This window comes from Xiphophorus hellerii, chromosome 8, assembly GCF_003331165.1.
Source record: "Xiphophorus hellerii strain 12219 chromosome 8, Xiphophorus_hellerii-4.1, whole genome shotgun sequence".
NCBI classification, from domain to species: domain Eukaryota; kingdom Metazoa; phylum Chordata; class Actinopteri; order Cyprinodontiformes; family Poeciliidae; genus Xiphophorus; species Xiphophorus hellerii.
Genome location: NC_045679.1, coordinates 26980254 through 27001598, shown reverse-complemented (window position 1 = coordinate 27001598; position 21345 = coordinate 26980254). Strand labels below are relative to the sequence as shown.

The following is a 21345-nucleotide window of genomic DNA, read 5'->3' as shown; positions in this document are numbered from 1 at the left end:
GCTCCGTTCCACCAGGTGTTTGCTGATTGCTGCTGGCTAGTCTGAAGGAGCTGAATGGAGGAGTCATGGGGAGCTGAAGCAGAAGCTCTGAGCGTCGTCCTCGAAGGCAGAGCAGGCGTTTTGCACAGCTGAATGGTTGCCACGGGAGACTCAAGGATTTCTCAAACAAACAAAAAAGGGTTGATTTGCGTAAATAGCTTTTATTTTTTCATTTTTTTTGATGGCCTTTTTTTCGTCAGGGGGAAATCTTATCAACTAATCAACAAATTAGTTGATTAGTTGAAGGAATTAAAGCAACACTCCAGGTGTGTTTCTGATGAGGGAATCATTTTAGAATATAAGATAAAGCTCCATAATACTGACCCTTGAAAGAACTTTTTATTCAATATTATGGACCGGCTAAAAAAGAATATCCATGTACCAAAACCTCAATACTTTGTGTCTGAAGTACTTGATCTGGGCGGGGCTAAAAGGTGACTGGCCCAGGTTGCTTTGATGGTTGCCTTAACCTTGGCTGCTTGGTTTCCTGTGAGCCTCAGCTTTCCTGAAGGACATTCAGATCAGTTTGTAAAGCAATCAATCACTGTTCAATCAATTTCCAGAGCTGGGTAAGAGTGCTAAAGGAAAATGAAGTATGAAAAAATATGTTTTCCCCATTCCAATGCCCTGTGCTGTCCACTTCCTGAACTTGTTTTATCATTTCATTTCCAAAAAAGCTGTCTCCGTCCGTTTGGCATTCACATAAGCACTTCTACAATCTATTTGCAGCTAGCTGTGCTGCAGTGCTTAACAATAGTGTGTTCTTAGTTTGCTTGTCTGGTAAAATAGTTTTTACAACAAGCAACAGGATCTCTGTCTGTGGGAGACTACAACTCACACACGACTCAACGGTCAACCGCACAGCCAAAAAGCTTCTCTCTTTTCTTAGATCTGGTGAACAAATAAGAAATCACAAAGGGAAGCAAATGTTTTCCCTCCTGGAAGCCGAGCATGTCACAGCAAACCTGTTTGAAACATTGACAGCAGGAAAAATAGCGACTCATATGAAAGCCCATTCAGTGATAACCGGTTCGACCGGCTCCTGTTGTAATAACTGTGATCAGTGAGGGGTTTTTTCTGCTTGTTTTGTCTCCTCCTACCAGAAATAAGCAGGCTCCTCCTCCCATCCCTCCCCCTCCCCCACCTGTAGCTGTCAGTCACAGCAGACGGCTGATGAGTTGCAGATCTGCACATGTGCGGGTGTGTCCTGTCAGGGACCCCTCCGGGCCGGGCGGCCATCATTCCCCTTCCATCAGGTGACCCGTCAGCCTCTGTCACATCATTTAGCAGAACTCACAGGTTCCGTCTCTAAAGCCGGTCTGGTGGGACGGAGGGGTTGATATTAACTTTCTGTCCGGTCGATTGGTCATATGTTTTTTGGATCTCCTCACCTAAGACTCAAAGTGTTGAAATAATTAATGCAGACAATAAGTGACTTTTCTTGGCAGTTTGTCTCCCTAAATCGTGTTTTCCTGAGGATCCATGTCAGCCAGTTGTCCAAACAGGGTTGTATCCCCTTCCTCCACCCCGCCCAGCGCCTGCTGATATTTATAGAGTGTCCTGCCAGCCGTTGTGTGCTGCTACTTTAAGTGTGTGTTGCTCTATTTCTGGTTCTATTGCTACATGCCCCCCTCGTTCAGTCATACCCAGTGTAAGTCTGTGGTGGTGTCTGTGTGACAGCAGGACGTTTTTACTTGGCCCTCCCTGGATCCGCCGCCGGCCTTCTGGATCTCTGAGAAGCTTCTTCAGAAGGTTTCCAGCCCCGCGTTCCCCCTGCCTGCCTGGTGTTCACACACAGCTGGAGGTAAAGACATTTTGGAGTTTTATGGAGAGAAAGAGAGATGGACGTTAAAACCTGGGGTTGGAATTTTCCTCCAGGAGTCGGTTCAGAGCGTGGTTCTGGGGTCGGCTGGTGCGGCCCTGCAGTGCTAGCTCTCTTCTCAGGGTGAGAGAAAAAAAACTGACTGAAGCCACTAGATTTGGATTTGAAATAGTAAATAAGAAATAAGAATGAAAACTTCCAGATCCAGGGGTCTGGAACCCGTGGCTCTTTGGACCTTCCACCATGACTTCCACCATGACCATAACTTTGGCTAAAGAAAAAAAAAAAAAACAGCTGATATTTTTAACTTTTTTGAATAACAAACGGAGGTTTTTAGTTTTGCAGTTTACACATGCAATATTTGCACTGAACCTCTACAAAGAATGACACTAAAACAGTCAGTGATATGTTTCTAGATATGATTTTTGCATAAAGGGTCACTGGAAGTAGAAAAGAAAAAAATAGTCAATTTCTGCCAAAAATCTTCTAGACATAAAAACGGCAAAAGTCAAAAATGTAAAATTTTTGACTTTTTAAATTTTTCTTGTTTTTTTAAAGAAAATTTCTAAAATGAATCTCAAAATTTCATACAAATATTTGACTTTTGGAACTCAGAAATTTCCTTGTTTTTTTTGGTGAAACATATTCCCTGTTTAAAAAAACCCAAAGACAGTACATTTGTTTTTAAAAGTACTCCCTCACCTTAATGCGCCCTCTAATGTGCCTCCGTAGATTTTCTCTTCATTAGGTTGGAATCTACGTGCTTCTTTTAACTTATCACATCATTTTCTGTCCCACTGAAAACAAGATCCATCATTTTTTTTGCTAAATTTTTATCTTTATCTCTATTTTAATCCTAAGAGAACTCTTTAAAATGACAAATTTCCTACAGTATATATTTTTCTAAAAGCCGTCTTGTCAAAAAGACGTTCAACATTTGCGCCTCTAAGCGAGTTTTTAGCCGTCCTGACAGTAACAGTCACTTTCCTGGCCCCAATGGTTTGGTTGGAAATACTGAGATTTACTGCTGAGTTTCATAAACACAGTCATTGATTCATTGGTTTATAATTAACTTACAGCTCAATAAGCAACTTTGATTTAGAAACTGGGCACGTTTATTTCAATTTCTTTCAAAAATACTTTATTTATCCCAAAGGGAAATAAAATGTCAAAATGCATATAGTGTTCTTGTCATACTGTGTTCAGGAAGGCTGTCCAGTAGCAGTCAGTATTGCAGCATGTCTGAAGAGACCTCTGACTGAAGACACTGTTCAGTCAGATGACTGTCATACATGTCTGGCTTGACATGCTAGCAGCTCAGTATCCGGGCAACTAAGACTTTTTCACAGCAGCATGTCCTCCATGACACCATCAGTGGCTAACTAGCGTCGCTAATCCACCTCTTCTGTTTGTGCCTCTGCTATGTTAAAATGGGAGTTTCTGAGCAGAGTGGAAACACTGCAGCAGCTCAGTGGAAGCTTTCCAACTAGCCGTCTTGAAAATGTTTGAAAGCGACTTTTAACACTTTTTTTGTGACTTAAACATTGTTTTTTTTTTATTTGGTTTGTTCTTCTTCTTCTTATTTTATCTCATATCATTAAGGGAAGCTGCAGAACAGCAAAAAGCATTTTGTGTGTTGCAGAATCTTTGAGTTTTTTTGTTTTTATATATAAAATTAAATATTTTAAATTCATGCTAAGAGTCTCCATTGACTCTCTTTTGATGTGTGGTTTTTTTTTTGCTCATTGTAGTCGTGTTAGCCTTGTAACATCTAGCCTCATCATGCTGAACTGAAGACTCTGTAAGTCATCAGCTTGTTCTCAGATTGTTTGGTAGGAGCCGCTCTTCGTCCCGGTCTCACTGGTTTGTGTAGAAAGCTCAGTGTTTTGGATCAGAAGCAACTCCACACATGGACCGTGTCGCTAAGCTTCGCTGCTGCTCTCCACTGCTCTTTTCTGGACAAATAACTTGATAGCTTGAGTGAAGATTTATCAGAGAAAATGTCTTTGCTGATTTTACTGCCTGCAGAACGTGTCTCTCCTCTGGATGTTTTTTTTCTCAGATGGTAGCGGTTCCTTCGCTGCTCTTTGTGTCGCAGGGCTAAGTCCAAAAGTCCCGTAGTTTGTAATAAAAAAATTACAGACTATGGGTTTCGTGAAGTTTTTATAAATAATAGCTCTCTTTCCCGCTGTAGAAAAATATTGTATCACTGAGTCTGTTAGAAAGTGAAGAAATCATCTGAACAGTTTAATTTGAACAAGCAGATCATTTAAGTAGTTAAAATGAGCTAAAACAGATCAGATGTTAGCTTTCCACTGCTGTGATTCAAAAATTCTTTAGTGTTAATGATTAGACACAGTTAGCCATGCTGAGTGTAGCTAATGGGACAAAGTAAAGGATTTTAGTTAATAAATATGTAATCTGGCAGTGGGTGAAGGTAACCAGCAACATGTACCTGGTGGATGATAACAAAGGTTTAGTTAGTTGTGTTGTTTTTCAGTATTTCTGAGATCTGTTGCTGAGACAGCCTGTGTACTGACTGTCTTTTAGTCATTCATAAAAATCAGTCAGTTTAATTAGTTTTACTTGTAGATAAGGTATTCTTAAGTTCTTGCTTATGATTTTTAAATATTTTTTGCTTTCTGTACTTTTGCTACATGACATTTTGATTTATACATCATTTTTATAACAACTGAAGGTAACAGAGTTACTTCATTCTGTTATAAAGTGATTCTATGTGGCTGGAAAACACATAACACTTTAAGTACGGTGGAGGATTAATGATGCTCTGGGCTTTGTTCTCTCCCAAACACCTCATTGATTGTGAGACTTCCTACATTACTTGACATTATGAATAACTAAATGGATTTTTTTTGTGGGTTTTCAGTTTGATTGATTGATTGATTGATTGATTGATTGATTGATTGATTGATTTTCTGTGTCATGGAAAAACTGGGAGGAAAGCGGAGAGAAACAGAAGAAGACGAAGCAAAAAGAAGTTGAAACTTAATTTAGTCTTCGAATCAGGATGAGAAAATGGTTTCTTCAACAACAAAAAAAAAAACAAGACTGAAACCCCTCAGCCACATCAAACCGAATCCCAGTGATGGGTGCGTTTGTTTCGTAGCTCAGCTCCTCTCTGTCTGCACAACTTCCCTCCTTTTTTAACTGCTTCTTTCCAATGATAGGTTGTCTCACACACACACCACCACTGGCTGACCTCACTGTGACCCCTCCTCCCCACGACCACCGCCACACCCCCCTGAGCCCCACCCTCCTCCTCGGAGCAACCATGGCATTGTCTTCCCGCTTAAAGCTGTGGGAACAGAAGGGAGGTGCAGGAGGGCTGCATGCTGTGTTGATTCTAGTCCCTGCCTAGTAGTGTGTGTGTGTGTGTGATGAAGTATTGATTACACAGTCAGTGGTAGCCTGTGTTCTGATCCTGAGTCACTGTGGCATGTCATTGTGCAGTTCCAGTGTTTTAGTCATCCTGCATGTACCAGACGGCCATTTATAGAGTTTTAGCTCTGCTCACCAACATGTGGAGGACAGGAAGAGGGTCTCTGGCTGCTTCATCCAGGAAAACACACAATAAAGGTCATTTAACGCCCACGCTGGAGATTTTCCCTGGTGAAACCCTGGAGCATAGAGTCAGGCTTAACGATTACAGAGAAACTGTCAGGAGGGTTCGACCAGGCACTCAGGGTTGCCAGGTCTGACAGACAGTTTCCAGCCCAAACAGAGAGTAGAATCCGATCAACTCCACAAGACCCAGCCCAAACCTCGAGCTTTAGCAGAGCTCATGTTATCCATCCATTCACCTTTTTAAATCTAATTTTTACTCAGTGTAACATTGTTTTTAAATGTGTATCTGCATCAACTGCCTGAACTGGCAAACTAAATTTAGGCTTTGCTTAGGCAGCTGTCAAGAGCCCACCTAGAATTGTACTGAGGGCCGCAAATGGCCCCTGCACCTCGCTTTGGACACACCCTACATATGACCTATATTTTCAGATTAAGGTAAAAACAGGAACTAGCTGACTTATTTATTTATTTTTGCTTAATTTAACGTTGCTAATATCCTTTAGTGTAGAAGATAATAGTTTTAAATAGTAGTTTGACTGAATGGAATTAAATACCTAATCCTCGTGTTTGTGTGTGTGTATAGACACATGATCACTCTACAGAATGTAGAAACAATAATTGCAATAGGTTGTGTAAAGGGTCGTTCAAGATTAGTATATATTTCTTCTGTTATGTAGATATAAATCTGTTGGACCTCAGTATGAATAGCCGTGGTTCTTCTGCAGCTGACGGGAATCTTAAATAAAAACAAATAAAATCTGAATTTATTCCAGAACCAATTTCCTTTGGATGCTTTCCCTGAAGCTACATTTAGAGCAGCATCTACAAGAGAGTGCTTAAAATACATTTCATCAGGCAGTTGGAGGTCTGACATACCGGTCAGCCAAGCTGTTTATCTGCAGGCTGCTGGGCTGGCAGGTCCACAGATTGGGGCCTTGAAGATGTTTTCTAGGAGTCACACTGAATAACAAAAAGTCTCGGTGTGACATGCGGCATATTTTGGTGTTGATCCCATTTAATACAGGGCCGGTAAACGTCCATATTTCAGCTCGACTATCATCAGTCTTCTGTGTTTTTGTAGTTTATTTTTGAAGTATTTTGGCTAACTTAGAGCAGAATTTAGACAAAGCTTATTGAATATTTTAACAACATATTTACATGACAAACAGAAACAATATAAAAAAAAACACAACTCAAATTTGACAAAACAAACATTTCCAAACAAATGAAGCTAAAATATCGATCTCATCACGCCAGTATGGATCCGATGCCAGCTTGGTATTGATATCTGGGATTGATCTGCTGATGAGCTCAGAGTGGCTCTTTGAGTTTTCACACTGGCTTTCAATAACTTTGGCCGAAAGTGATAAAGAACCAATAAATGTTTTTAAAGTTAGATATAACAACAAATGTACATTTTGGCAGTTTTTTTCACTTAATTTATTGAATTATGTCATTGAATTTCCACAACAAAATGACACCAAAAGTTTCAATACTGGAAACTTAATGTAAAAATAATAATAAGATAAAAAAAGCGTAATTTTCCACAAATAAAGCCCTGCCCTGGAAGATAATGAATCAAGCCTCTTTTTCTTTATTTTAAACTATAACAAAAATAAAATGCTTCTATTTAAAAATTAAAACAAATTTTCAGTAGCAGATCTTTTTTTTTCCAAAAATATTATTTCATGCAACTTGAAACAAGATTGTTTTGCTGATTCCTGTTAGATAAACATTGTCATATGTATATTTTTAATTTTCTTGTGTTAAATGTAATACCTCACACTTCCAAATACTTCATAATGTTACCCTTAATTGCGTGGAAGATATTTAAACGTGGCAAATTTGATAGACTATGAAAAATTATTCATGTATCAGAGATTCATCAATGTTATGAATAAAACTGATCAGTCTCAATATCTATTGATGATCAAACTGTAGGATGAAGTACATTAATCAGGGTCCTGTCTTATTACACATTTTAATTAATGGAACAACAAAACTGTCTATTATGTCAAAATATATTTACTGACAATCAAGTTGATTGCACCTAATCAGAGATTCTAATATTCACATTAACTTCCAAATGATTTCATTCAACAACAGAAGAAGAAAGTTCAGTTTTAGAGAGAAAAAAGAACCTTTTAATGGGAACAAACGTTTGAAGTATGAATTTTGACTTGGAGACTAAAAGACGGTTGTGTATGTGGTTTCATAATTCTGTTGTACATTATTGTTTGTGAATGTTTTATGTTTTATTTGAGATATTTCAAATGTTTTCCAGTTCTAGTGTTAAGCTTTCTTTGCAAAATTAAAGTCGAGAGAGTAAACTCGCATAATTCTACCGTTATTTTTATTAATTAGTGTCAAAACAACAATATTACCGTTTATCGGAATAGTTTCTGGGTCACGTTGTTACGGTGACGGGCCTGGTCACCATGAAAAGACTGTGGAGAAAAAAAAAAATGGAAGTAATTAAATATGTGTGACGCGTCGGATCTGAAAAATGCAACAGGAAATACTTTGGATCAATAACTCATGCTTCCCTCTCCTATAAAAATATGAATGGTGTGTTTTTCCACATGGATCTGATCTGAGTTTAGAGCTTCTTTCAACAATGGTTTCTATCTCAGCCGTTAGTTTAGGCGGAAGGTCAAGTCTTGGTAGGTGAGCAGATATTTCTTTTTGTCTGCTTGATGGCTTTCTGTCAAATATTGCATGACTGCATCTCATCTGATGAAACTTCAGCATGCACCGCACAATGACTTCCTGTTTTTGTCCGACTCTGCGTGGTTCCTCTAAATTCTAAAACTCCAGATAAAGGAGGAGAACAAGCCGGCGGCCGCCACCATCCCTCCACCGCCGCTGTCCGTCCTGCCTGGAGGCATCCTGAAGCAGCTGGTCAGAGACTCAGAGAAGGAGACCAAACATAAGGAGCCAGAGGTCAAAGAGGTCAAAGAGGAAAGAACAGTAAGTCGATGACTACATGGACAGGCTTTAGTTAGTTAATGCTCCCTCCAAACACTCAAATACAACATACTCAACAGCATTAAACACATTTATTTATGTGTTGAGTTTCTTGGGTTTATTGATTTAGAAAATCTGAGATCGTCATAAAATAGAACTTCTGTTTTTACCACACCTCATGTTTCAGCAGGTGAAGAAAAGGGAAAACAACTGGACTGAATTCAACGCCGATAATCACAGCATGCTGATTGGTAGACTGCAAAAGTGGGCGGGACTTAATGAGCTGAATTGTAAACCGTCTCAGTTATCAGATATCAACGACTTATTGTCATTTGCAGATTTCACATGTGGCGTTCCTCAAGGCTCCATTCTAACACCACTAAACACCAACAGTCTACTTCAAGTTCTGATCATACATTAGTCCCAGTACGAGACGTACTGGGACGTACTTTCGTGTCTCTGTTGTTGACTATGACTTTACACTAAGAATCACTTATACTTTCTGAATAGGTCTTTGTGTCCATCACAGCGTTCTGCAGCATAATGGAGAAAACCTGAGGGTCTGGTTCTTCCACAGTGACTCTTAATCCCATTGACTAAAGATGATAAAGAACCAGTTAATATTTTTCAATGCAGATACTGTATAATAACAACTGCAGGTTTTTAGTCTTAATTCCTCGTTGGTTATGGAACGTATTATAGTTATTATTATTGTTTTATTGTTTTGGAAAGGATACTAGAAATAGAAAGACTGCTTATTCTATAAATGAATGAATGGAAAAGGGGTATGATTATATAAATTACACCGAATAAGTGGTGTATTTACATGTATTTGAGTATGTACATTTGATAGGTATTGTAGTTACACTTAGAAACATGAAAGTCTTCATTATTATGTTGGTTGGTGATATGTCTGTCTGAAATAAATTATCATCATCATCATCAATCATTGGACTGAATTTGCACATCAGAAGATGATTTATAGATCCATGTTTTTTGTTGTCGTTGTCTTTAGGACTGTGATTTTTCTTTATATTATTTCCACAAATATCAACATCCCACAGGAAAAGAAAACTTGTGTAAAATGTTTCTACAAAGTTTTATGTTTTCCTTATTTTCAAACCTAAAAATAGAGTTAAAACTGTGCCTCCTTCAAAACGAGAACATTTCTGTAGTAGATGTGTTTTGTCCAAAATGTCTCAAATTCAAATGTAAAAATACTTCATTAATCCCAAAGGCAAATTAAACGTTGTTGTAACTCATTAATTCTTCAAAGAGTTATTGTAGGTTTTGTTGGCATGAAACGTCTCTCCTGACATTCGTGGCTCTAAATTTCAGTCTCATGGACTGAGGGAGAAAATGGCTCTTAGGATTGTAAATGTTGCAGATTGCTGCATTCAACTCACATAGGGGGGAAATTACAGAGCATTTCTGAAACCTGGCAGTAGTTATGAACTGCTGATTATGGTTATTACTATTTCAGCCTTCATTCTTGTCAAATAAGGACAATAATGTAAAAATAAAATCAATGAAATGTTATGCAATGAAATGTTGCATAACTTTAATCACAGGAGTTTTTGAAGTTGCATTTTCCTGCCTTTTTCTTCATGTCGTGTGTTTCAGTCCATTTAATGCATTTGTTTCTGTGAAGAACCTTTATGGGCCTCGTCTCTGACAAATTTCCTTCAGGCCTTGAGGAGGTTTTGTTGCTGCATCCAAATAAATCATCATCATCTCTTCATTTCTCTCCTCATTCAGCCGCACAAACTGAGCGACAACCTGGTGCAGCAGTTCCTGGTCCCGGATCAGACTCCTCCGATCCTGGAGGCCGAGATGGCTCTGCGGGCCGAACAGGTCAACAACAGCAAACAGAAACGGTCCGACTCCGTTCAGTCGGACGGCGGCCTGCCGTCCCAGCGCCACATAATGACTCCGGACTCCGACGGACAGACGCTCTCACCGGAGCCCCCGAAGCAAAACCAGCGACAGGAAAAGAAGCAAGAAGTGGCGGGCAGGAAGAAGCTGCAGGCCGAGCCGAACAAGAGGAGGACGGACGACGGGAGGCTGGTGGAAACCAACCAGAACGGCATCGAGGAGAGACAGGAGCCAGAGGGGAGGCAAGCTGACACAACCGTGACGGAGCAGAACGGGAAGGAGGTGCGTCTGTTCATGACGTCGTTTAAAAAGGAATATTTTATCCTTTGATTTAGTCCCTAATTCACACCCGGCGGAGGCGCCATCACTACTAAACTAAACACGAACCAGAGGGAGGCGTTCAAATGTTTTGAACCGAGGGCCAAAATCCCAAAGTTTAAAGTCCTCAGGGGCCAAAATCAGCTTTTTCTCTGCAAGTATGATTGCAAATAATAATAAAATCGCGAATTATTTTGACTTTCCCTGCACATCAATAAATCAAACAACTAATATTTTCATGAAATGAACATTAGTATGACATTTACCTTGCAGCTATTTCACTTTTCGGGCCAGTTATTAGTTGTTTTTTTTTGTTGGTCTTTGAAATGTTTTAGCTGATTTTTCTTTTCAAACCTTCACTGTGTTCAGTTGAGCATAATGAATGGCTGCACACGGGGGTGTTTCTGAGTAAACAGCTGCTGGACGTTTGTGGCATTGAACTTCTACACAATAAAATTAAAAGCCTAAAAAACAAAGGGGGACGGATGTTGTTCACTTACAGTACATTACACAATGTGTCTTTTCATATCAAGCTGTTACATGATGACCCTTTAAAGTTTGACATTCTGAGATGGATTTGAAATCTTTTGTGCGTCTCTCTGGAATCCATTGATTTAGTTCATTATTATTGAAAAACACACAAACACATCATTGCCTTGAAGCTTTGTAGAAAAGATAGTGAAAGTTCTTGCTAAATGTCATTATCTGTTTCTCCACAAGATTTTAAATTTTTCTTTTTCATTTTCTTTTACAAAAATACATGGAAGTCTTAAGAAGACCCTTTGGTGGATTGGATGTTATTTCAAATAAATCTATTTCAGATTTAAGACAGACAGTTGTATGTACAACTACAAAAATCTAAAAAAGAAAAGAAAAGAAAGAAATGAGTTAAATGGCTTTGATCTATGTGTTTTAGTTTTTAGCGATCTGACCTGTTTGTTGTTTTGCTGTCTGTCCTGTCAGGTGAGGGACGTGTGGTACGAGGTCGGACCTGTGTGGTTCGTCCACAAGGACGGCTTCACCCGCGGTGAGCGAAGAACACACACAGGAGGCGGCAATGCTTGCACTACACTCACAGGACTGGTGGAAAGAAAAAGCCTGGTCTTTACCAGATTGAAAAGTAACTTCAGCAGATCCACAACAGGAGATGTTTCCTGTCATTATTTAGTTCACAAAACTACAGATTAACAGGCAGGGCTGTGTGAAAACAACTCTATGAAAACGAAGTGCAACAGTAACTCTCTAGTCTTTTTCTGTCTGATTATATCAGTCATTATAGCATTGCTGGAGGGACTTTAGTCTGACTCTTGCTCATAAATCTGGTTTTATTTCCTCCATGGCCAAACTCCAGCTCTGTGTTTACACCAAACGCTGCCAAACTAACCGTAGCTGTTCAGTCTTCTTATCGTACTGTCAGAAACTTTTACATTTAGCAAACCAACTGCTTGGACAAAGACAATGAAAGTCAAAATGTCTTTACCACACTTACACCTGAGGAGATGTCAGTGAAGCCTCCCGACTCTTCATCCATGTTGACAGACAGAAGGTCGCTTCATGATTCCATCGACCCCATTCGTCTTTAATCAGGGAATGAGACCTGAGCTCTGAGCATTGCACAACCTGACCATTGAGTTCATGTGATAGAACCAGGGACCTAAAAAGCCTCAACAATCTGGTAAAGAAGACTGATTCTGTTCTGTTCTGTTCTGTTCTGTTCTGTTCTGTTCTGTTCTGTTCTGTTCTGTTCTGTTCTGGTTCTGGTTCTGTTCTGGTTCTGTTCTGTTCTGGTTCTGTTCTGGGGATCACTGTAGAACCTCTGCAGACAACAATGCAAGAAGGATTCTTCATAAAACCAAGAAACTTAGACACCCCTGACCATGCTCTTCTAAGACAGAGTGTCTTCAGTCAGAGGCGTCTTCAGTTTTGCTGTAACACAGACCTCTATAGGAGGTCCTTCCTGTCCACAGCCGTCAGCATCTCTTTGACACTGGAACGGCCGAAGTTAGTCCACGTGGACAACACTCCTATTCAGTCTGGAGTTGTCCAAATGGCATAAGTACCCTTAAGTACCCTTAAGTACCCTGGTAATGGCCTCAACGCATCTCACAGTTGCACAATTGTTCCTTAGACTTAGACTTCGACTTCGACTGACTTTGTTGTCATTTTCAATGCACAGGGTGTATACAGAACAAAATTTCGTTGCATACGGCTCAGGACAATGTTTGAGGTTCCAATGTTGTGAGTAAAATAAAATACAGTATAAAATATTAATATAAATCTAAATATAAAATATAAAGTGCAGGACTGACAGTAAAATAGAAGTCACATAGTGATGGAACCTTGGTCACCCCCCACAAGATTATGGCTGAAATAAATGCCATTAGTTCTTGTGAACTAAATAGGTGAAGCAGTCACCTATTTATCCTCCACAGCACAAAAGGCTGCATGCAAATTTGCATGTGCAAAGTCTCCCAGATCTCTTTTGCTTACACTTTTTGCATGATTTTTTTGAGGTGGATCAACACAATTAATTTGGTTAGTTTATTTCTAAACTGTCATTTTATACCCTCTTAGCTTTATTTCAACACTTCATGTATGCTTCAAAACTAGACTGAAGAGCATTACCTACAGGAGATCTGATCTCCTGTTGGTATCATAGATACCCACCCCCAACATGGACTATTCACACTCCTACCTTCTGGCCTGACGGTCAACGACCACATGAACAATAGAAGAATAGAAGCATAGAAAAATGGATGAATGGAGGCTAATTTGAGCCATCAGTCGTCAGTTTGGACAGGGTCTTTTGGCCCTGTTTCAGCCAGTCTGGGGAGAAATCGAAAACCTGGCCATCCTAGTGTTTGAAGAATCTTGAATTAAAGAGTTACAGCAGCATTTCATTTCCTTTTGGGATCAATGAATTATTTTTTTTTGAGTAGAATTAAAGTGAATTGCGTTTTTATTTAGACCAATAAATAAAAAATCTATTCATTGTCATTTATTTGGTAATTTGTAAAAAAAACAAAAAAAAAAGGTGACAACCACCAAGCTTCTAAAGCATCTTTTAAAAATACTTTCTGTCTGTCAGTGACAGTTTTAATGAGCGGATTCGTGCAGCTGAGCTGCGTTAGCCGGTGTGTGTGTAAACACACTGCAGCTCTGCAGCGACGTGATCTGGGATTAGTAACATCATCTGTTAATCCACACACAGTCTGCAGTGAGCCAGCAGTGGCTGGACGTCCTGCTGTCGATTAGTTCCAGCTGCTGCTTTCATCCAGCCACCGCACCGATCCAGTTAGAGCCCAGCAGCCCTGACCTCTGACCTCCACCTCTGCTGTGCAGAAAGCAGAGAATCTGAATGGGAAACTCAACCTGAGGATAAATAAGGAGGCGCGCTTGTTTGATCACCTGGGATCTGTTAAATCTGTTTTTAAAAGATCCTCACTTCTTGTCTTTCCAGCCACTCAGCTGAAGCCGGATGAAGGAACGCCTGACCTCCCGTCGGGTCGGGTCAGAGTGCGGCTGGAGACGGACGGCTCGCTCCACGACGTCACAGAGTTTGAAGTTGAAAAGGTGACTGCTTTTCTTTCAGTTCTTTTTTTTTTTCTTTTAATTACAAAGATTAATAACAGCAATAGTAATATGCATTAGAGCTGCAACTAGCAATTATTTTAGTAATCGATTATTCTGGTGGTTAATCGATTTATCACATTGAAAAAAAATCCACAGATTTTTCTTTTTTTCCTTTTTAAATAAGGAGATCAACATTTCATTGCCTAAAATGCAATAGCAGCTTTGCTTTTTGTGGAATTGGACCAAATGAAGCTAAAACTCCCACATGAGGAGTTTTTGGAATAAAACTTTTTTTTTTTTTGCATTCAGAGGGATTTTTATCTTATCTATTTATAATGTAAATAGTTTATCAGTGAGAACAAAGCAGAATTAGGAAGCTGTGAAATGACAAAGAATGCTCCAAACTGTTATTTAAAGTGTTTTGAATAATAATATTACAAAGCACAACTTGAACTCTTGTAACCCTGAGTGAGGCAGGATTAGGATTGAAGTAGATGTTAAGTAAGCTTAAGTACATTTAGTAAAAGTACAAACTTTTTAGGAAAATCTTTTTGCTTAAAAACTTCCTGTTGGTTCGGTGCTCAAATGAAAATGAGTTCATTTTATTTGCTTATTTCAAACAGATTCACATTCAGATCCCATGATCCATATTTACATAACTACTGGGTTGAAAAGGAAGTAGGCAGAAGTATACATTTATTTCATCCTGCCCCCTTTCTTTTACGTTTTACTTTTTGCACATTATTCTTTATTTAAAGAAAGAAAAATATATACATATACACATACTTATGAAAGAGAAAAACTAAATGATTTGGCAGAGTTTTTTAAAATATTCTTTCTGCACCCGTATAACTTTGCAGGGCTCTGAATCAGAGCTGCTGCAGCTAACAGCTCTCTGCCTCCCCAGTGTAACCCGTCAGAGCTGGACGTGTGTGAGGACCTGAGCGACCTGCAGTGTGTGAATGAAAGCGGAGTTCTGCACACACTGACCAGTCGCTCCAAAGCCAGCATGCCCCTCACTCATTCTGGACCCAACCTGGTCAGCCTGTGGCCCCCGCTGCAGACCCCCAGCAAGGTGAGCTCCTACACACTTTAATAACGATGTTCCCTCATCAAATACATACCTGGAGTGATGCTTTGATTCTTTCATGCATTGTTTGAGAAATCCTTTAATCTCCTGTGGGAACCCTTCAGCTGTGGGAAACACCTGGGTGGACCTAGCTCCGCAACAAAAGGCAACAAAAGTCCCACAAACTTTTTCTTTTCACGCAGTTTTTCTCGTCGGTTCTTTTTGTCTCAGACCCTGAAGACGCGGCGGGGGGAGTGTGTGTGGGACGCCCCCCCTGCTCTGGCCGCGCTGGTCAAGCGGGTGTATCTGTCCCTGGTGGGAACCCGGAGGGACCACAGTGTGTGCGCGTTGGGACGCAGCGGCACGGGGAAGACCGCCACCTGCCAGGCGTTCACACACACTCTGCTGAAACGGGCCGGAGCAGCCGGACCGAACATCAGCGGTGAGAACTCCGGATCACGACAGAACCAAACACACCACGCATCCCACAGAGTTTCATGCCAACAGTATTGTAGCTGACTGAAACGAATGAAACAAGGAAAAAGTGAAACTGAGAAAACATTTTCGTTAAATGAAGTATAAACAGTAATTAATGTGGAAAAAGTGGAACTATATTGTGTGTTTATGAAACTAACTAAACATATTGAAATCATACATATGATTTCCTTTGTTTTTGTGCTTATAAAACTTAATATTAGTCTTTTGAACTGATGAGAAATCTATTTTCCCCCCACACCAGCAGTTTTACATCAGCTGTTGATAAATTACAGTTCCTCCATTCTCCTCTTGGTGGCGCTAACGCTGGTCTGCAACGTGGTGACAACACAAGTTGGGAGAAAACTCCAGAGTCAGCTGTTCAACAATAATTGAAAATGGTCTCAGTACTCAGTCAGTGTAAACATAGTCACAGTGCAATACTTTGACCTTTTTGAATTCTGCACCTAAAAATGAACAAAAGTATGAAAGAAGTAAAACTGCTAAAAACTAAACAAGCAATAATAACTAGTAAAAACTAGCATGCACACTCTTAAAACTAGTTAAAGTGAACTGAATTAGACAAACAAAAAGTCACAGTGAAATCAAACTAACCTGTAAAAAGCCCCGCTGTGCTCCGGCCGTCCTTCATCCTCAGTATTTGTCCCACAGTGGAGCGTGTGAGCGCCATGTTCTCCATCCTGAGGTCCTTTGGCTGTGTGAGCTCCCCGCACAGCGACGCCTCGTCTCGGTTCGCCACGGTCTTCTCTCTGGACTTCAACCACGCCGGCCAGGTTTCTGCCGGACACCTGCAGGTACGCAGCACGCACACACACGCCCACGCACGGATTAGCGGTCAAACACACTGAAGCTGATTCCTGCTGCTGTGCGGCTCTCCGTTACACAGACCATGATGCTGGATAAATGGACAGTGTGTCAGAAAAGTCCAGGAGAAAGCAACTTCCTGGTCTTCTCCCAGATGCTGGCGGGACTCAGCTCAGAAATGAGGTAATGTTTGAAATCAAAGCAGCTTTTCAATGGCATGTGCTCATAGGAAGAGTTTTAATTCTCAAAGTTATATTTTCTGCTATAGATTCTGTCAGTTTCTCACTTAATTTAACCAATTATGTTGAAGATTTCCAGAATTATGTCAATTTTGCAAAATTTGGAAGGAGAAACTGATTACTTTTCATTACGTTCTGTAAAATCAGAAGTTTACATACGTGAGTGTGCCTGAAAACATAAAAGAAAAAGGTTCCGATGATGATGTCATGGTTTTATAAGATTCTTATAGGTTAATTTACAACATTTGAGTTAAATGGAGGCACACCTGTGGATGTTTTTTAACACCTTCAACACACTACTTCCTGTGACATCACAGAACGATAAAAACAGAAATCAGCCTAGATTTCAGGAAGAGAAGTCTGGATTAACCTGCGGTTCAATCTCCAGATGCTTTCGTATATTCGGACAGTAGATACACACACAGGTTTCCTCTCAGTTCTCTGATTTCCTCCTGCAAACCCAAAACAGCTCAATCAGTTTCTCCATTTTGTTTCTGTGTTCAGGGTCTATCTCCCTACTCCCACAATAATTCAGCTCAGTTAAATTCAAAAAAATACTTTATTTATCCCAAAGAAAAATGAAAAAGTCGTTACCGATGCTGATGCTGTGGGCAGGAAGTGTCTCCCGTAGCGACTAACTTCCTGTTTCTTGCTCCCCAGGACAGAACTGCAGCTGCACCAGCTCCCTGATTCCAACTCTTTTGGTATCCTTCATCCCACCAAGGTACAGAAAGAGCAGCTGCAGTGTGTGTGTTTGTGTCAGTGTGTGAGCTGATGGGTGAGATGAGCCGACGAGGAGAAGACGGCACGCGTTCATCATGTCACCATAAATTCAGCAAATTTCCTATGATTGGGAATTTGCATGTGGAATTGTGATTTTGTGTTTTACATACGAAAAAAATATTTTTTATATTTTATATTTACATGTTTTACATTTCAGCCACACATTTTTCCAGATCTACAAATGCATACCATACATGTTGATGGTTTGCCAGCTTGTTACATCATTTTGCTAAAGATTCTGTGGAATTTCTCAGTTTTTCCAAAGTCGGGTCAAGTGAGCCGGTGCTTTTATGGCCTGACAACGCTTAAGAAATTCTGTTAATTCACCTTTGAATTAGCAGAAAGAAACAAGATCCCTGCTTTACTCGAGCAAAACTATGAAACACAGGAGCAGGGAGTGACACCGGCCTGGTCGTAGTCTTGAGATTTGGACATTTTTAGTAGCTTCTCTTCAACTTCTAATCAGCTGATGGAAAATCAGCTTGAATGTTTTTTTCAATCATTTTCCTACTTTTTCTCTCCTCCCCGTCAGTTTCTGCTGTTTGCATTTTGAAACCTGGTTTCTATGAACCACCATGAAATGCAAATACTTACAGCACACAGACCGTGATCTGGGTTGATCTATATGTTTGTAACAGAGGCTTTACGGTTGTTGGTTTTAATCCAGACAGAAAGGAAAAAGGGGATTTTGTGTGACATTAAAATTTAAAGGACCAGTATTATGTAAAATAGACAATTTTAAGCTTTTAACATCATGCTGTAATGTTACATGATGAAACATTAATGACTGTTGCTTTTATTCTTTGCTACAGGTTTGAGGAATGCTTGAATCTCCCATGGCAATCACTCGGTTGTGCCTGACAACAATTAATAACAAAAAAAAATTTGATTGTTGGATTAAATAAAATCATAAATTATCTCTTAAGCAACTCTATAGACGTCCCACAGGACCTACCTTTGGATCATTCCTTTAATACTTTACATTAAATGGAGGTATTATATAAAATCAACTTTTTTGAGCTTTATATGACAGCATAATTTTTTCATGCATTCTTGAATCTCCCTTGGCAACCATTGGGTCGTGCCAAAGCGCCTGCTCTCATAGTGTTGTCTATTGTTATAAACCAGAGAAAAACTAAAAATCTAGATTTGATTTTATTTGCGTGGCGCAAAATCCTGACTTCACATAGAGAGGGGTTCCCAGAGTTGCTGTCGCGATCTACAGTTTATGGACACAGAAAGGTTAATCTTTTACTCCTATAGGATTACAGGCACAAAGCCGTTCAACTGGGAGTTGTTTGTATTGGAGAGAAATGTAAATTTCCCATAACCAGATCGTCCTCTGCTGGGCAACAGGTGTCTTTTAAAAATAAAAACTGACACTGTGCTATCGTCAGCCAGCTCAGTCTGTGCACACTGAAAACCACAGCGTTCATTAGCAGCTGCTGTGTCACTGCAGTGGCCTTAACATGTGAGACACAGCTGCAGTGTGTCAGTGAGCCGCAGCAGCAACAGGCGGTTAGCGGAGCAAGGAAATCAACTCTGCTAGCTGATCCTAGCTGGAAGTGATGGGGAACAAAACTCAAAAGAAGCTTAGATTTTTATTTCATATTCTTTCAGTGTGTTTACGTTTGCAGCACCAATAATAACATAAATAATAATGATCTTATAGTAAAATAACATCCAGATAACAGTTATCATACATCATATAAGCACATTTCCTGAGGAAACTTCTTGACTGCAACGTGTCCTCCAGCTGGTACAGGAACTATGATGTTCCTGCTATGAAGCTATGAGCTATGAAGAAATCATCCATGTTCTTAAATCTGAACATAAATATTTACTGCATTACAGAGAGCAACATTTCTAGAACCATAAAAACAATGTCAGTGTCATGTTTTTTTAAAAAGTTCTGGTTTTAGTGCTAATGAATGGTTTGACAGCGCCACCTGCTGGCGAAAAGGACTACAAGTTTTCATTATTCAAAGTTCGGTGTGACCAGATAACTGCTGTTACGTCATTTGTATTAGATAGAGCAAATGCTTTAAAAAGCATATGCTTGATAAAATGCTATTTTTATAAATAAGCAGAGCTTAGAATGTGTTGTTAGGCGTTGTTTTCATATGTACAGTGCTAAAAACATTTCTAGTTTACACTCTGCTGCCTAAAATGAAATATGAGTCTCTGTTGATGAATTTTATAATCTTTCTGTAAATATGAAGTAAAGAGGGACTAAACCTAGAAAAATGAAACCAAGCGTAAAGAGTTCTACTTGATGTGTGACGTGACTCGGCTGGTGGTGTGTGAAGGCCTCCTCTTTTCTTCCTCCGTCTGCCTGTCTGGTTGTAGGTTGAAGAAAAACAGCGAGCGTCTGTCGCCTTCACCAAGCTGCTGGCTGCCATGGAAACGCTAAGCTTCTCAGCCGGAGAGCAGAAGGCGATCTGGCACGTTCTGGCTGCTATTTACCACCTGGGAGCTGCTGGGGCCTGTAAAGGTGACACCATCATCATCATCATCATCATCATCATCAGTCACACACGCTAAGCGATCACACATATCTGAACCGAGTTCATGGCCTTTAACCACACGGTTCATCTGATTAGAGTTGTTGTTCAGGTGAAAGTGGATCAAATGTCCTCGCAGTGTGGAAATGTTCTCACCATGAGGCCTGAAGAGGAAGAATAATAGTGAACAGAGATCAGCTACTTCAAAGAGGAAGGAGCAGCTCAACAGCATATATTGTTACTGGAAGCACAATAGCTAACATTAACATTACCTACTGTTAGTATTGGTTTCATTTAGCATGTCGAAATAATTTAGGTGATTGTAACCGACCGAAAACAAGAGAAGTTTGGACTGATTTAACTTTAGAGAAAAAAAATTGTCTGTGTGTTTTTATTCGGTGTCTGGAAATTAGACATGTCACAATAACATATTTTGCTGGACAATAAATTGTCCCAGGAATTATCGCGATAATTGATAACATTGTTGTTTTTAGAGCGTTTTGAGTTCTCCCACTCAAAAACCAATACACTTTAATTTGATAAAGAACACTGGTCACTGGAACTGTAGCTCAAACATCCAGAAAAAAACAAAACAAAAATAAAACACAAACAAAAACCACTTACCACTGAAGCCACTGATATAATGGATTACAATGTCTCTCTAATCAAAATTCCCCATCAATAAATATTTGACATTAGAATGGAATTTATCGAGGTCATTTTAATTTATCATGTGATTAATTGCTTATTGTAAGCATCTGGTTCCAGCTGTACGCCAGCAGGCTTCATGATGCAGCGCGCTCTGTTCTGATGTGCAGTGGGCCGGAGACAGTTTGTGAACTTTGACAGCGCTCAGGCAGCCAGCAAAGTCCTGGGGTGTGAGGCGGAGGAGCTGGACACGGCCGTCTTCAAGCATCACCTGCGACAGCTGCTGCAGAAAGCCACCGGAGTCAGCAGAGAGAGGAACGAGGCCGAGGAGGGTGAGAGTCACAACCACTTGGAGGGGAAACGCTCCCAGAGAGGCAGAGTGGAGGAAGGACGGAAACAATGGAGGGAGTTTAACTTGGGGTCACCAGGAGGTCAATCCTGACGGGGTTTCAATCTTAAACACGTGATCAAAGATGATCGAGATATGTAACTCAAGAGATACAAAGTAACCTGAAAGGAAGCAAGTAGATGTGACATTAAACTATAGCTCAAGGCAATGTGAGGTAGGCGGCTGCTTAGGGCCTCCACAGCACCAGGGGGCCCCCACGAGCACCAAACTAGCAT

At 40.1% G+C, this 21345-nt stretch overlaps 1 protein-coding gene across 3 annotated transcripts in view; it reads left to right on the top strand.

Moving 5' to 3' along the window:
• Positions 1-1612: 1612 nt before the first annotated feature.
• myo18b (myosin XVIIIB) overlaps positions 1613-21345 on the top strand; it is a 49095-nt gene continuing 29362 nt past the window's right edge. The window contains exons 1-13 of one of the 3 annotated variants that reach the window (XM_032570424.1): positions 1613-1843; positions 5050-5192; positions 8264-8416; positions 10172-10570; positions 11570-11633; positions 14067-14179; positions 15087-15254; positions 15480-15690; positions 16395-16537; positions 16630-16730; positions 17447-17510; positions 19919-20063; positions 20892-21053. In XM_032570424.1, coding sequence (XP_032426315.1) covers positions 5154-5192; positions 8264-8416; positions 10172-10570; positions 11570-11633; positions 14067-14179; positions 15087-15254; positions 15480-15690; positions 16395-16537; positions 16630-16730; positions 17447-17510; positions 19919-20063; positions 20892-21053 — 1762 coding nt within the window. In that variant the 5' untranslated portion in view covers positions 1613-1843; positions 5050-5153. Of the gene's footprint in view, positions 1844-5049; positions 5197-8263; positions 8417-10171; positions 10571-11569; positions 11634-14066; positions 14180-15086; positions 15255-15479; positions 15691-16394; positions 16538-16629; positions 16731-17446; positions 17511-19918; positions 20064-20891; positions 21054-21345 lie in introns of all 3 variants that reach the window. The other 2 variants (XM_032570425.1, XM_032570426.1) reach the window with 2 other exon arrangements.